Raw genomic sequence first — 13869 nt, 5'->3', positions numbered from 1 at the left:
TTACAGCTCTCTGGCCACCGCTGGGTTGTGCTAACTGCAATGGTCAGCTCAACAGATTCTCTAGTTAGTGTAGCAGTTTGCATGGAAGACATCCAGAAACTCTACCAGAGATGGTGTGAAATGCCTCAGCGGTTGTGGTGAGATGCTGCAGGACAGCTAGGTGGGTTTTAATAATGGTTTGGATGGTTGAGCTCAAAGGGTTGGGCTTTTCAGACCTTCTCCAAGTCTTTGAGACCGTAAGAGTCCAGACATCCAATGTTCCTTAATGAGAGGCCAGCAGAATCTGTGCCTGTTGGGGACTCCCAGGATGGCAAGTCTGGAAGCTGGAAGTTTATAGTTTCTTGCCACTGTTGTACTTTAGGATGTGCAATTGCAGAGTAGTTTCAGTGCTCTTGTAGTTGATAAGAGAACTGGGTGCTCAGTCCAAAAAGTCACACAAGCCGGCTAAACCCGAGCCTCAAGGAGAAAGTGGCAATTGAAATTCTCTGCTATGGAAGTTGGAGGCTCCTATCTGATGACCTGACCTGTCTTCTGTGGAGGTTTGCTGCTTGGGTCTAGAATGTTGTGGAAAGGCTGATGAGGCTTGTGTCACCCATAACGTGCCCTGTTGCCCTGCCACCATGTAGGCTCTAATGATGCTGTCAGTAGTGACTGCATAGCTCTGGGGCCATGGTTAAGGGCATTAAGTGCCTGGGCAGTTTTGTCCTTGATCTTTTTGGTGAGAGGGAAGTGTGTGAGAAGGAATGGATAGATCCAGCAGGTAAATATTTGCTATGTAGCTAATGTCAGCAACGGAGTTTTAGTTTTGTGACCATGGGGACCCTCTTTGAGGGTAGCTTGAAAAAGATGTGATCCGCCAGAGGGGGACAAAAGCATCTTTGCTAACAGACCAGCCAATCAGATGAGAAGAGGTTTAAATTAGTAATGGTGGGGGAGGGAGATAACCAACACTCAAGCAAAAGGTATAAGGAAACAGTAGGGACCCCGTGATCAACAAAACGGAACTGATGGCAACCCATCCCAAAACATACCTGTATAAAAACAAAGAAGTGCCCATAAGAACTATTGGGAAAGCTCTCATGCTCTCTCTGGAAATCAGGATGGCTGGGTTCTTCTCTGAAATGTCTGTGCTCTAATGCATCTAGCATGTGGTACAAAGGACCCAAAGCAGTTAGGTCTGACCTCAGAGCTAGTCCTGAACTGGACAAAAAGTCCTCAGAAGGATCCTCTGAGATTCTTCCCAGCCTGAATGTCTTAGGTTTCAGTTCTATTTTGCATGTTAACTTGTAGTGTATGTGGTGCCTCACTTTGTCTCCTGCTGTTTGTGTAGTAGATAGCAGGGCTTTTGTGAACATCATGTATGTGGTTATTGTATGTTTTTTGTCTTCACAAAAGAAGCGATAGATAAATATAATCAGCTGTAGCTTTGTGCCTGGGATGTATCTGTAAGTCAGAATGCTCTTTTAGCTGTGACTTGCAAGATCTGGGGGAGGAAGGAAGATGTTCAGCATTGTCTGTGTGACATTTTGGGGGAGTGGAAAGGAATAATTGTGCTTTCCTGTCAGCTTAATTCAGTGCACTCCTTGGGGCTTTTGTAGTTAGGCAGAACATTTCCACGGTCTGTTAGCTTTGCTTTGTGAGTTGTGTTGCCTGTTTGATGGCCCGGTCTTGCCGAATTTACGCAGCGCAGTCATTCTTGTAGAAAGCACATGCCTATTCTCCTGTTTCTGTTTCAGTGGTTGCAGTGTGAAGGTTGGTGGAACATCCTGGTTTTCCACTGAAGAAAACGGGGAGGGCATTACAAATACGACTATCTGTGACCTTGCCAGTCAGGCCCCTCCTACAACATGTTTGAAGAATTGCTAAATATAACCATTGCTACTATATTTGAATACCTCAAATCCGTTCTTTTTGATTCTTCAAATGATTTTTTTTTTCTGTCTTTATTACTTCCCTAATTCTCTACTGCGACTTTGCAATATATATTGCCCTGTGTGTGTGGTTTCAGGGGTCCTTCCAGGAAAATAAATGACTCACCATGTAGTGGTAGTGAGCTTATAACCTCTGATAGCAGGCATTCAGAGCGGCAGTATTTCATCTTCGCATCCTCTGATAAAGATTTACAAATGAAAGGAAATTTTTCTCCTGTTGGTAAAATGCCATGAGAGCATTGTTCATGCACCAAAGCTTTGCATTTCTGTGTAAATAACAGTGAACTCAGCATTACACCAGAAAAAAAAAAAATTATCTTGATAAATGCTCTTTAATTTATCAGGGATGTATCTAGCAAATTGGTGCAGTGGCTTGGGATGCTTGTGTAACCTGTCCAGAAAGAAAATACTTCAAAAGTCAAAGAAATATCGCTAAATGTTTTCCAAGAAATAACCCTTGTAATGCTGCTGGAGTAGTTATGCTGAAGCTGCACAAACTGAAAAATGTAAGGCATTTGTTGCCTCAGCTGTGATGAGCATTAGTGTGCTTTCCTTTTTTTTTTTTGCCTCCTCACTTAGCAGTTATCCACCAAAATGCTACTGTTACAAGTTGCCTATTTTATGTGCTTTCTTGCTTAACGAAATTACGTTACTTTCACTGATGGGATTGGTGTTTCTTACTCCTTTCGAACGCGCAGAAATGTAGATGTACAGTCACTGATTTTGTAATTATGTTTTTCTCTTTTAGTGGAGGCGATTGTGGAGTTCGACTACAAAGCTCAACATGATGATGAGCTGACAATCACTGTAGGTGACATAATCACCAATATCAAGAAAGATGATGGAGGCTGGTGGGAAGGACAGCTCAAAGGCAGAAGAGGTTTGTTCCCTGACAACTTTGTAAGAGTGAGTACAAAGTGGAACTGTTCTTGTGTTGTATGTCTATGTTTTGTGTACTATGCTGTTCAGATTGTCAGCCTTGATATCATATTTCTTCGATCCAAGACTGTGATATACTGCAATATAATATTCCACAGGGGCTGCATTAGTAAGGAAAGACTGATTTATTGTAAAGACAATATAGTATCAATATCCTGAAAGTGAAAATAACTACCCCTGCCATTCTCTGCTTTTCAGTTGTTATGCCTGGCTGTGTTGTCTGGGAGCAAAGTAATCATTCTAGAGCAACCTATATGTCAAAAGAAATAAAACAATATGTGGTCTTTTCTATGGTGTTTGCAATACTATCTTCTCTCTGTAGCCGTTGCTTCTTCTTCTCCAGATTGCTTCCTTAGGTTTTCTAGAAGGTTTATATGAATACTTATTGATAGATGAACTAGCTGGGAATAATTGAAGTGGATCTTTTTCTAAACAATTACCTACAAAATATGTATCAAAATGTATTGTTATTCTGTATTTCACGTAAACTGCTAAATAACTACCACTAATACTGATTTGAGGAAAGCCATTCAAAGTTTTAGAAATGAAAAAATATGCATGTATGTCTTTTTTACTGAACATCTGTGTGTTTGGATATGTTTGCACACATCTTTATCAATGACCTGGATAGTGGGATTGAGGATGCTCCATCCTCACTTGAAGACATTCAGGGCTTGGTTAGATAGGCTCCAGGCAGCCTGATCTAAGGCCTGATTTAGTGGTTGGCAATCCTGCTCAGGGCAGGGGTGTTGGAACTGGGTAATCTTTAAGGTCCCTTCCAAGCATTCTTTGAGTATCTCTGGGCCTCCATGATATGTAACTGTAGACCTAGGCTGTTAGCTTCTATAAATCTCTGTAAACCTATCTCTCCAGCTATGGAAAAGAGAACAAAGGCTACAATAAACTACATGAATGGGCTTTTTGTAAATTTGTTACTGCAGTTTCAGAGGGACTTTCCACTTTCAAAGGGTGTCAGTCTTTTTTCTTCTAACTGGGAGCCTGTTGTGTGTTTATACATCTACATGTAATTAAGTTATTTCACTTTTCTTCAACAGCATTCCATACATCAAGATAATTTGGGACAGTGGTATTTTGGCAAACTTGTAGGCTCTGTAGCGGGGGGACTTGGGAGCCTCAGGTGTTGCAATAGGAAAACATATACCCACATAGTAATACTTGTTCTCATCCTTGCCAAGAGTAAAGAATAGCTCTTTATCTGTCAGGCAACAATGAGGAGGAGGAAGTCAGAGACTCAAGGATATGAAAGGAGTGAAGGGGAAAAATGGATACCTTGTTTCTTGCTTATCTCTGAAAATCCACATTTTGAGGAAAGAAAGAATTTTGGGACTCATTATGTATCAATAATATTTTTCTTTAACTTTGGTAGACTGCTGTTGTGGTTTAACCCAGCAGGTGGCTAAGCACCACAGCTGTTCACTCACTTTCTCCTCTTCCCAGTGGGACAGGGGAGAGAATCAGGGAAAAAAAAGTGGAACTCGTGGGTTGAGATAAAACTATTTACTGTTTACTAACATAGAGAAAAGGATAATAATTATGACAAATCTATCTGTACATAGATAGATACTATCCTTTTCCAGTGAGCTGCCCTAATTCTGTTCTCTCCCAGCTCCTTGAGCCCTTTGCTGAGAATGGCCTTGGCTCTGTGCAACACTGCTTAGCAGCACCTATAAACACTGATGTGTTATCAGCATTGTTTTTCTCCTGGAGCCAAAACATAACGTCATACCAAACACTGAATAAAATAATTCTGAAACATAAGACACTTGAAAAGTTCTCTGGGTTAAAAACAGTTTTCTCTAAGCTTTCTCCTGGCTGATATTTGAAATTTGCTGCTGATTTTAGGAGCGTAGAATTCAGTGACCTAAATAAATGTGGCCTGTGAATTTCTGTTATGAGAATATCATAACATATGTATGAAGGCAAGTTCTTTCCATTAATACCTAATTTTTATGGCCTCTTCTTTCCAAAATGACTTCAGTCTGTGGTATCCAGTCAAATGATTAAAAAAATAGTTTGGTTTCAGTCGGAAGTTCTGGAACAACATGTTTTGTATTCTGTGCTCACATACAGGATTGGTACATTTTTTTTCTCTTTTTTCTTAATTTTTTTCTGAACTCAGCACTGAGAGCTGTTTTCTGAAGAACTAAAAACCACATTAAGTTCTTCCTCATTCTCGTATCATGCTTGAAGGCAAAGTCAGATGCACTGTTGTGTAGCTGATCTTTCCCTCTCTAAATTAGGTAACGTGGTAGAAAATACAGGCTTCCTAAAAATGTGATTGGTGAATATCTTCAGTGAAAAACTTCATCTTTCTTCAGTTTTTCTCATGGAAAAATATCCTTAAACATGGGGAGATATATTCACCCATAACAGCATTGCCATTGCTGAGTTTATTGAATGTAATGTTTCTGCCCGTTGAGATTACAAGTAATTGCAGACATTCTCTTTTGGTTGTCATAGAATCATAGAATCATTTGAGTTGGAAAGGACCTTCAAACATCATCTAGTCCAAGTCCTCTGCAATGAGCAGGGGCATCTACAGCTACGTGGGGGTGCTCTGAGTGCAGTTCAGTCTGTGCAGTTAGGCTCACTAGCAATGAATTCATGGCTTATTGCAAGGAGCCCTAGCTATTTTCTGGTGTTAGGAAGGTGGCTGAGAGACAGGCAAAAAGAGACACTATGGAGGTATGGTGGAGTTGAATACAACTGCAGATTTGTGTTGCTTATCAGAACTGGTTGTAAGAGCGGTTGCTTGAGAACATTATTTAGAGGTAAATATGAGTACTGAAATTCTTGAGATACTTTGCATGCTGCTTTCAAGTGAGAGCAATGACTGCTTATGGAAAATAAGTTTTCTTTCCTTCCCATGATTGGTCTTTCCTTTTGAATGAATTTACGATAGCATTCCACAGAAATTGTTGGGTTTTTCAAAAATCAAATGTTTGGGCTGATTTGAAACCACTCAATTAACACGGTCAGGGGGCTTGAAGGGTCATGGTTACCATGCATTCATACATACAGCTTGGGAAAAAAGATCTACAAATCAAAGATGACATTAAAATAAGTTAACATGAAGTGTTATTTAAGAAAAAAATATATTTTTTCAAGAGTGCTACATTTTCACATGGAAAAGGCTTTTGAAGCTGTCTTCAGCAAAAGTGTATTTAAATTTCACAGAAAAAAATGCAAAGTAAGAGACAGATGTAGGAAAGAAAGAGGAAAGGGGAGGTAGCAATGATGTGTATGCAGTACATATGCAGTAGTGCTTTTCAGGGGACTTTCACTGTGAAGTTCTGTCAGAGATGCTTCCTGTTCTCAAATCTGCAAAACAGCCGCTCTGAATTTTAACGCAGACACATTTACACACCCGAACAAATACAGGTTTATACTCTTCTGATGCTCTGCAATTCAGTATGCAAGGCGGAACAGAAAAGGTATTTGTGATTTATTTTCTCTGTCTGTTTTCAGTGCTGATGAATCTGCAGCTATGTTCAGCTGGAAGGTTCTCTGAGAGAAGTTTGTATAAATCTGAGCAAGTTGTTTAAGGTGTAATTTACTAGCGTCAGTCACTGCAGATACCTTGTCTTTGTTAGAGATACTGGTGCTGAATTTGTAAGAAATGTATGAAATATGCATCTGGTCATTGTCTTCTCTGCTTTCTTTATATTTTTAGGTAGAGAAATGTAAGCAGGTTGTTGTTCTGTTCCTAGTTATCTGCTTTACTGTTCATTACACAATCAAAAAAGAGGAGGTAGAAGGTGTAGTTACAGTGCTTATTTGTATGGTTTAAGGTTGGTTTTCTGCATCTTTCTAGACTGAAAACTTCAATGTGAAATCCAAAATCGGTACTTTTGTAACCAGAAAATAAAGTAAATAGGGATGATAGGTACTATTCTAGTTTTTCTCTTGTATTTCTTTAAGGAACGGCATTAGGAGGCATTTGGGAGGCTGTTGTTTTCTTCTTGGTCTTGTTTTAACCAGTTCCTTGTGCAAGTTTGCACTGCAGTGTAAAACTGAATTTGTGAGTGCAACAGCAGCTGAGACAGTTAAGATTTTGCTGATAGCAGATGGAGATGTAGAAAGCAGGAAACTGTGGTGCAGTGCCATGCCTTCCTGCTTTAATTTACGAAGCCAATTCTATGTGGGATGAGATAGTGTTACCCTGGTAAACTGAACTGCTGTGTGTGACAACCTTCAGTCTTGCCTGCTCACCAGGGGACCTGCAGATATTGCCAGAAGTGGGAGGAGAGGGATTTATTTTTTTTCAGATTGACAAGAAGAGTGGTTGTAGTTATTTTTGAAGTTGCTGAGTATAGCTAGGTTGGTTTTTAGAATCGATGAAACAGGACAGGGGCTTTTGTAACTGCGCTGCTGCCTCATGTTGGAATGGCAACCTGTCTTTGTTAGTTTTACAAGCAGGAATATAACCTTTCTGGACTGCAAATCAGCTGTGAAATTTCAGAGATGTTGTTTGTGTTGGATCACAGATACACAGGAGAGATCTTTACCTCTTGTTTGATAGTCATTTCATTTTATTCTCCTTATGTTTTCTTTTTAACCTTCACAACCAGAGGTTCCAGGGGATCATAAACGAAACAAAGAGGAATTCCTTGCAGGAAGCTTGCTTTTGTTTTACCTTCCTCCTGAAACCTCTATGCATTCCATTCCTGGAAAATGTACTACCCATCCCTATTAGTATTGCCTAACACCTTTCTAACAGCTGCCTTAGCATTTGGCCTGTGTGCGTGCAAGAGCCCTTTAAATCCATAACTGGACTCTTTGTAGGAAAGAAAAATGATCCCCATTGTCCAAAAATGCTTCTGTCTTGGAGGTTTAAAGAAGGGTGACAAGGCTTATGAAGAGCTTGAAAAATATGCCCTACGAGCAGAGACTGAAGGAACTGGGGCTGTTTAGTCAGGGAAAAAGGAGGCTGAGGGGAGACCTTATTGCTCTCTTCCAATATCTGAAAGGTGCTTACAGCAAGAGCGGGGTTGGTCTTTTCTCACTGGTGACAGGTAACAGGACGAGGGGAAATGGCTTCAAGTTCTCCAGGGTAAGTTTAGGTTGGATATCAGGAAACACTTCTTTACCGAAAGGGCTGTGAAGCAGTGGAATAGGCTCCCCAGGAAGGTGGTTGAGTCACCATCCCTGGGTGTGTTCAAAAACCGTTTGGATGTGGTGCTCAGGGACATGATTTAGCAGAGGGTTGTTAGTTAGGGTAGGATGGTTAGGGTGTGGTTGGACTCCATGATCTCTAAGGTCTTTTCCAACCTGAGCGATTCTGTGATTCTATCCCTTCTCTGTCTTCTGCTCCCAGCCTTCTGGCTGCTGCTCATACCCACCAGATCAGAGAGCCCACTGACTCCTGTCCCTCCTGTTTTGCCTCTGCACCCTGCTACCCTGTGCCTGCCTTTCCTCCAGCCCTTGTAGGTGCTGCTCTCCTGAGTGCTCTGAATACCTGTTAATTAAGTGACATCACAGTCAGCCTTGCTGAAGTAGCCACTTGAGAAAGCTGTTGTATCTGCTGAGATACTGAGGTTACGTGCATACTAAGGGAAGCAGTGTTATTTCCATCTGTGCCTACAAAGATACTTCCTTTATGGATCAGTGAGTTCTTACAGCGTTGTTTTGTTTTGTTTTTTTAATTGGCAGGAATTTGCAATTCAGTTACTCAGGTGCTTGGTTTTTGTTTGTTTGTTTTTACTGGAAATTTTACTGGAATGTACTGTCTGTGTATTTGTCTTTAGGTAATATTTTAGACTGTTGTCAGGGTTTTATGATTTTTGGTTATCGGTATTCTACATCATAACACCATGTAGTGCACTGGGAGTTAAAGAGTTAACGTCGTGTCCCAGCTGTTCCACTGTCTTGGAGGTGAAAGGAGTCCTAGCTGCTTCTTCCAAATTCTGACTGAAACCTATTAAACCATTAAGACCATTATTATGGAAAAACATGAAATAACAGAAATGGTGGAAGAACCTTTCAGATAGGTTCCATCGTGTGAAAATACTGTTTCTGTCAATGGAAATGAGGACATTGTGGAGAAAAACGGCATCACTGACATGCTGTTTATCGTTGCTGTTGTTACTGATTTAGCAACGGTGAAGGCAAAACTAGTCAAGTCTTTCTCCTTCCAGCCCCCGTGCCTCGAAAGGCACAGATCCACCGAGCCAGTTTTGTACCATGGAAATACAGTTGAGGACTGACTTGGCAGCGCTCAGTTCTTCGAAAGGAATTGAGCACAGAGCAGCAGCACAGCACCAAAACTGCCTGTGGGCTGTGCTGGGTGCTCCGAGAGTGATACAAATAATGCCACGCCTCAACCCGTTCATCTGGCTTCTGGAGGTGGGGATGCTCCCGGTGAGGAGGCTGCCCTGGGTGTTTGGTTTGGAGGTGATGTGAGACTCCTGGGCAGTCGCAGAGACTCACTGCCATTCCCCATCACAGGGAACTGGTGAGACTCAGCTGGGTGGGAAGGCAGCGGTGCTGACTGCAGAGCAGCAGAATGGATCCCGTGTGTTGCTCATGGGGGCAGGTGTGGTGTTGAGTTTGTTGGTTTGATGGCTGAGCTTTGATCTAGGCTTTGAGGAGGGGAATACTGAAGGGGGAATGGAGCGGGAGGCAGCGTTGCTGTTTGAGGCTGTCAGCAGTTCCAGCTTTGTAAGAAGCAGCTTGAAGATCCTATGGACCGTGCAAAAGGAAAAGTATTTTAAATGCGTGCAGTGGTCGTGTGCTGGGCACAGTAATGTGAAGCTTTAGTGTTAATGCTTTTACTAGCTTTTAGTGACTAGTATTTTGTTTTGCAGTACATCAGTAAGCATCTGAATTGGTAGTGTTGGTTGTAATTATACAATTGGCAGAGCTAGTGTAAATTTCAGAGTTTAGAAACAGAATGTACTGCTCTTCGTTCTTTTTGGCAGTGTTTTTCTAGTCTGTGTTGGAGTTGCTGATGTTAGGATATATATATGTATTTATTTAAGTATACATGGATATACCTGATAATGTTTTGCTGATGGTTCAGTGTAGATAATATAAATTGATGTATTAAGGAAACTCAATTATTTCCTGATTTTGCTCATGTTTGTGTTTTGTAGCTTTATGAAAGAACTATTATGTCATACTAAAAAAGGGACTAAGCACTTTTTTTCCCCTTTCCTCCTCTTTTGCTTCCCCAGGCTCCAAGCCACAAGCAGGAAGAGAACCTAATCAGAGCCTGAAAAAAGGACAGAATGTGCTAGTAGAATTTGTCTTTTCAGAGATGGAGCACTAATATCATACTTAAAGCAACTGCTGTTTGTTTAGAACTTATGTATATCTTACTATTATTTGGAACTGTGTATCATGTAGGGAATTCAGTGTTTTTTGGCAATACCTCTTTGTGTCTGTAAGCCTTACAGAATTGATGGCATTTCTTCAACCTAGTGCTAGTTGGGAGCAAAGATGAGGTGTCCTGACCTTATACTTGCTCTTGAAGCCAATATATGTAATTTTTCTGGCAACTTTCCAAGGTCCAGATGTTTTTATTTTCTCTGTGGCTTGTTTATGTGTGGGTGGGATATGTTAGTAGCCTATACATTTTAGGTTGATTTCTTTTTATGCTTGTTTTGGCAGTTGTTCTTGCTGTCAGAGCAGATTGCTATGAGAAGGCAAAATCTGTAGAGGTGCTTTTGAGCATAGAAATGTCATTAGACGTAGTTTTGGGTGTTTTGGATTTACGGTCTGTCTGATTTTTCCTACAGGACACAGGTCCCTATTAGAATTCTTAGAGTAGCAGGAAGCATGAGCTCCTAGAAACTGAAGTTCAGTCCCACAGCTATTTGAAGCTAGCACTTGGTACTAGCTAGGTACTTGCTGACACTTCTACATTTTCTTGCAATTTAAATACATGGCCTTGAGATGGATTGGCTCAACTTTAGGAAACATTACATTCTGTTGCTTTTAATGTCTGTTTGCATAAAAGGATGTAAGAGAAATAATATTCTGAATGCCTGTGGTGAGGCTACAGCACATATTAATTAGGAAGAGTTGTGTTTGCGTTGAAGCTTAGTCTGACAAATGTTCCATTCACTCCATTAGAACTATGCCAGCCTGTATCTTGACTGCATCTACCAATTACCTTTAATTTGTATTCCTTAAGCATTAAGTAATGCTATCATTAAGAATGAAGGAAGAGAGTAATAAGGACGTGTAAAAAAAGTAAGCTGTAGAGGGCTGTGAAACTATCAGCCACTGTAATGATTTGGTGACACTGCTTCTGAATATTCTTCTCCTTACCAAGCGCTGTAATTTCTGAACAGTATGTGTGGTTGGAGAGAGGTTGTTTAGTGCTGCTGTTCTTTTGGTTGGTTGGTTTTTGTTGGGTTTTATTTAATTCTGTGTACAGAAATAGTGTTTTTCCCCCCAGAGTATCATGTGTGGATCTTTTAAGAGCTTTTATGTAACAGTTTCTGTGCTTTTCTTAAAGTTCATGTCAACTGGAATGGGAAACTCTTTGCCTTTATTTGTTACTGGAAGAAGCATGTCGCTCTTTAGCTGTCTGGATATACAGTGTCTGCAAATGTTGCACTTCCTTCCTAGATTTTAGGGGGCAGCTGGCAAGCTGATGTTGGAGACCAGATCCTTGAAAGTTCCCATACCTCCTGCCATTACCCAGATACTTTCTACCAGAATTTGACTGGTGCTGCTAGCAAAATTACTATGTGTCAGAGCTCTATATTAGGTTTATAGCTCTATATTAGGTTTATATTAGGTCTGTATTAGGTTTATAATCAGCAAATGTTGCTCTGTTCAAAACTGGAAAGAGATGAGTATAAGTAAGTTTCTCAATCCACTTTTTTTCCTTGCTCTGTTACAGCTATATGAAATGTATTATTACTTTATATATAGCCAGTGTACTCATTCAGTTGTCCTTGGAGATGACAGAAGTGCAAGTAAGCTACCACCTTGTAACATGATGAATTATTTACTCTGCATCAGACTCCCAGTTCAGTGATGGATACTTAATGTCAGTGGTCAGGATGGAAGGTGATGAGGGATGGAAGAGAAGAACCTGTACAGCATACATTTTTAAACACATGTACCTCACACCCAGGGAGAAGAAACGAGGCAAACCTGCCATTATTATGAGAGATGGTGATGGCATCTACTTTTATTGTTGTTTTTTTGTTGGTGGTAGTGTTTTGGTTTTTTTTTTTGGCTGGGAATATTGAGACATAAATGCACCACAGGTTACTCAAGACTGTGCAAGTACCGAGTGTATGCATGTGCTGCTTAGTAGAGCCTTGGTTTCTCTATTGCTTACTGCACTGGGACCCACTACTCCCTTTGAAAGATTAACTCCACCCTTGAGTTCTCTGAGCAAGCTTGCAGCCTGTTCAGAGGCTGTAGGCCACTAATATCAAAAACCCTAATTATACATCCAGTTTTCTGCCAGCAAAAAACTTCTCAAAAACAGCAACTTCTTTGATAACTGTCATGATTCTTTACAGTTACTGCTTATTGCCATTGTTGTGGCTGGTTCATAATAACCAATTTAGCTAAGCCTTGTTCTCCCTTTCTGTCACACTTAGTTGAGCTTTGGATAGTCTACTTTTGTCTGTAATTTAACAAGTAAATTGCTATTTACTTCGTAATTGATAATGCAAGACAAACAGAGCCCCCTTTTAACTGGAAATTACTCTCTTCCTACAAGAGCATAGTATCATCCAACTTTCATTTTGTATTTACTGGCTTTTCGGGTGTTTGAAGGTGGGGTTTGTTTTGTTTGTTTTGTTTTGGAAGCTTGCCCTGAGCTGCTATGCCATGCTGCCTCTAGAACTGCCTATCTGCCCATCTCCCCTCACTGCTTTCAAGTTCTGCCTTATGTGGCCATGGCAGGTTGGATACATGGTTCATATATTGGCTTCACCTATTGCCAAATCACTGGCACACTTGAGTTCCTAGTAGTTGTAGTTAGTTAGAAAAAGGTAGTATACAGCTGCCTTTATAATTCTCTGATGTCTTATGTCTCAGTTCTATTTTACTGTTAGGCACAAAGACAAAATTCAAGCTATTATTTGTTATTTGTACATCCTTCCAGAAAGAGCTATTGGCTTCCCTTCTTTGCAATGAGGAAATAGTGGAAACTTAGTATTACCATGTTAACTATTGTGAAAAACAACAAAAAGAAAAATCTAAAACTTACAGATCAAAGAACTGCATCTACATCTCAATGAAGCTTTCAAAAAAAACTTGCAATGCTTCACCTTGGTTTTAGGGAGGTTTGCTTCTTTCTTTGAAAAATTTGATGAAAAAAAAGGATTTTCAAGTATAACCATCTGAAATGCCCTGTGTACACATACAGAAAGCGTATGATCAGTTGTTTTCCTCTATTCCCAGACTGCTTTATGACCTTCAGTTGATTCTCAATGTTCCACGGTGCACTTTTTTGTATTTACCCTTCTTTGATTCTGTGGGACCTGTGCTTTCAAACTGAAAGTAACCGAAATCCTATGGTCATGAGTTGATCAGTTCTCATGAACATATTATCACAAATAATGATGGTGAAGTCAAAAACAAAAACTGTTTTTCTGCTGTTTTCTAAATATATGAAATAATTGAGGTCCTGGAAGCAGTGAAGATTGATGCTGGTCTGCTGAGGCATCACTCGTATTTTTCCCTGCAGAAGGAAAAACTGAGAACTCCCAAACTGAAAAACTGAGGACACATCCTTCTAAAAACTTGCACAGAAGCAACTTCCCCGTACAAGTTGTTCACTGAAGCTTGAACTGCTTCCATGCACTGGTTCTTGCAGGACTGAGCATTGTATTTCATTGCCATTAATCATTCTGCTGTTGTATGTAGAAAACCTTCTAATTTCTGAATTGTCAGCCCATGTGTTTCTAGTGGGTCATTCAAACATTTCAGTTTCAGTTAATATGAAAAGTTTTAGAGAATCTAGGTGTACTGCCTAGGAGAATGCTGAGTAAGTGAAGGGCAG

General features: G+C 40.4%; 1 protein-coding gene across 4 annotated transcripts in view; it reads left to right on the top strand.

Moving 5' to 3' along the window:
• The window catches only part of SH3KBP1 (SH3 domain containing kinase binding protein 1), a 215703-nt gene that overhangs the window by 19986 nt on the left and 181848 nt on the right, over positions 1–13869 (top strand). For 2 of the 4 annotated variants that reach the window (XM_052673761.1, XM_052673760.1), the window contains exon 2: positions 2680–2837. In XM_052673761.1, coding sequence (XP_052529721.1) covers positions 2680–2837 — 158 coding nt within the window. Of the gene's footprint in view, positions 1–2679; positions 2838–6188; positions 6326–13869 lie in introns of those variants that run through there. The other 2 variants (XM_052673762.1, XM_052673763.1) reach the window with 2 other exon arrangements.

The sequence above is a fragment of the Tympanuchus pallidicinctus genome, unplaced genomic scaffold, assembly GCF_026119805.1.
Source record: "Tympanuchus pallidicinctus isolate F22 unplaced genomic scaffold, pur_lepc_1.0 scaffold14, whole genome shotgun sequence".
NCBI classification, from domain to species: domain Eukaryota; kingdom Metazoa; phylum Chordata; class Aves; order Galliformes; family Phasianidae; genus Tympanuchus; species Tympanuchus pallidicinctus.
This window is presented reverse-complemented; position numbering and strand designations above follow the sequence as displayed.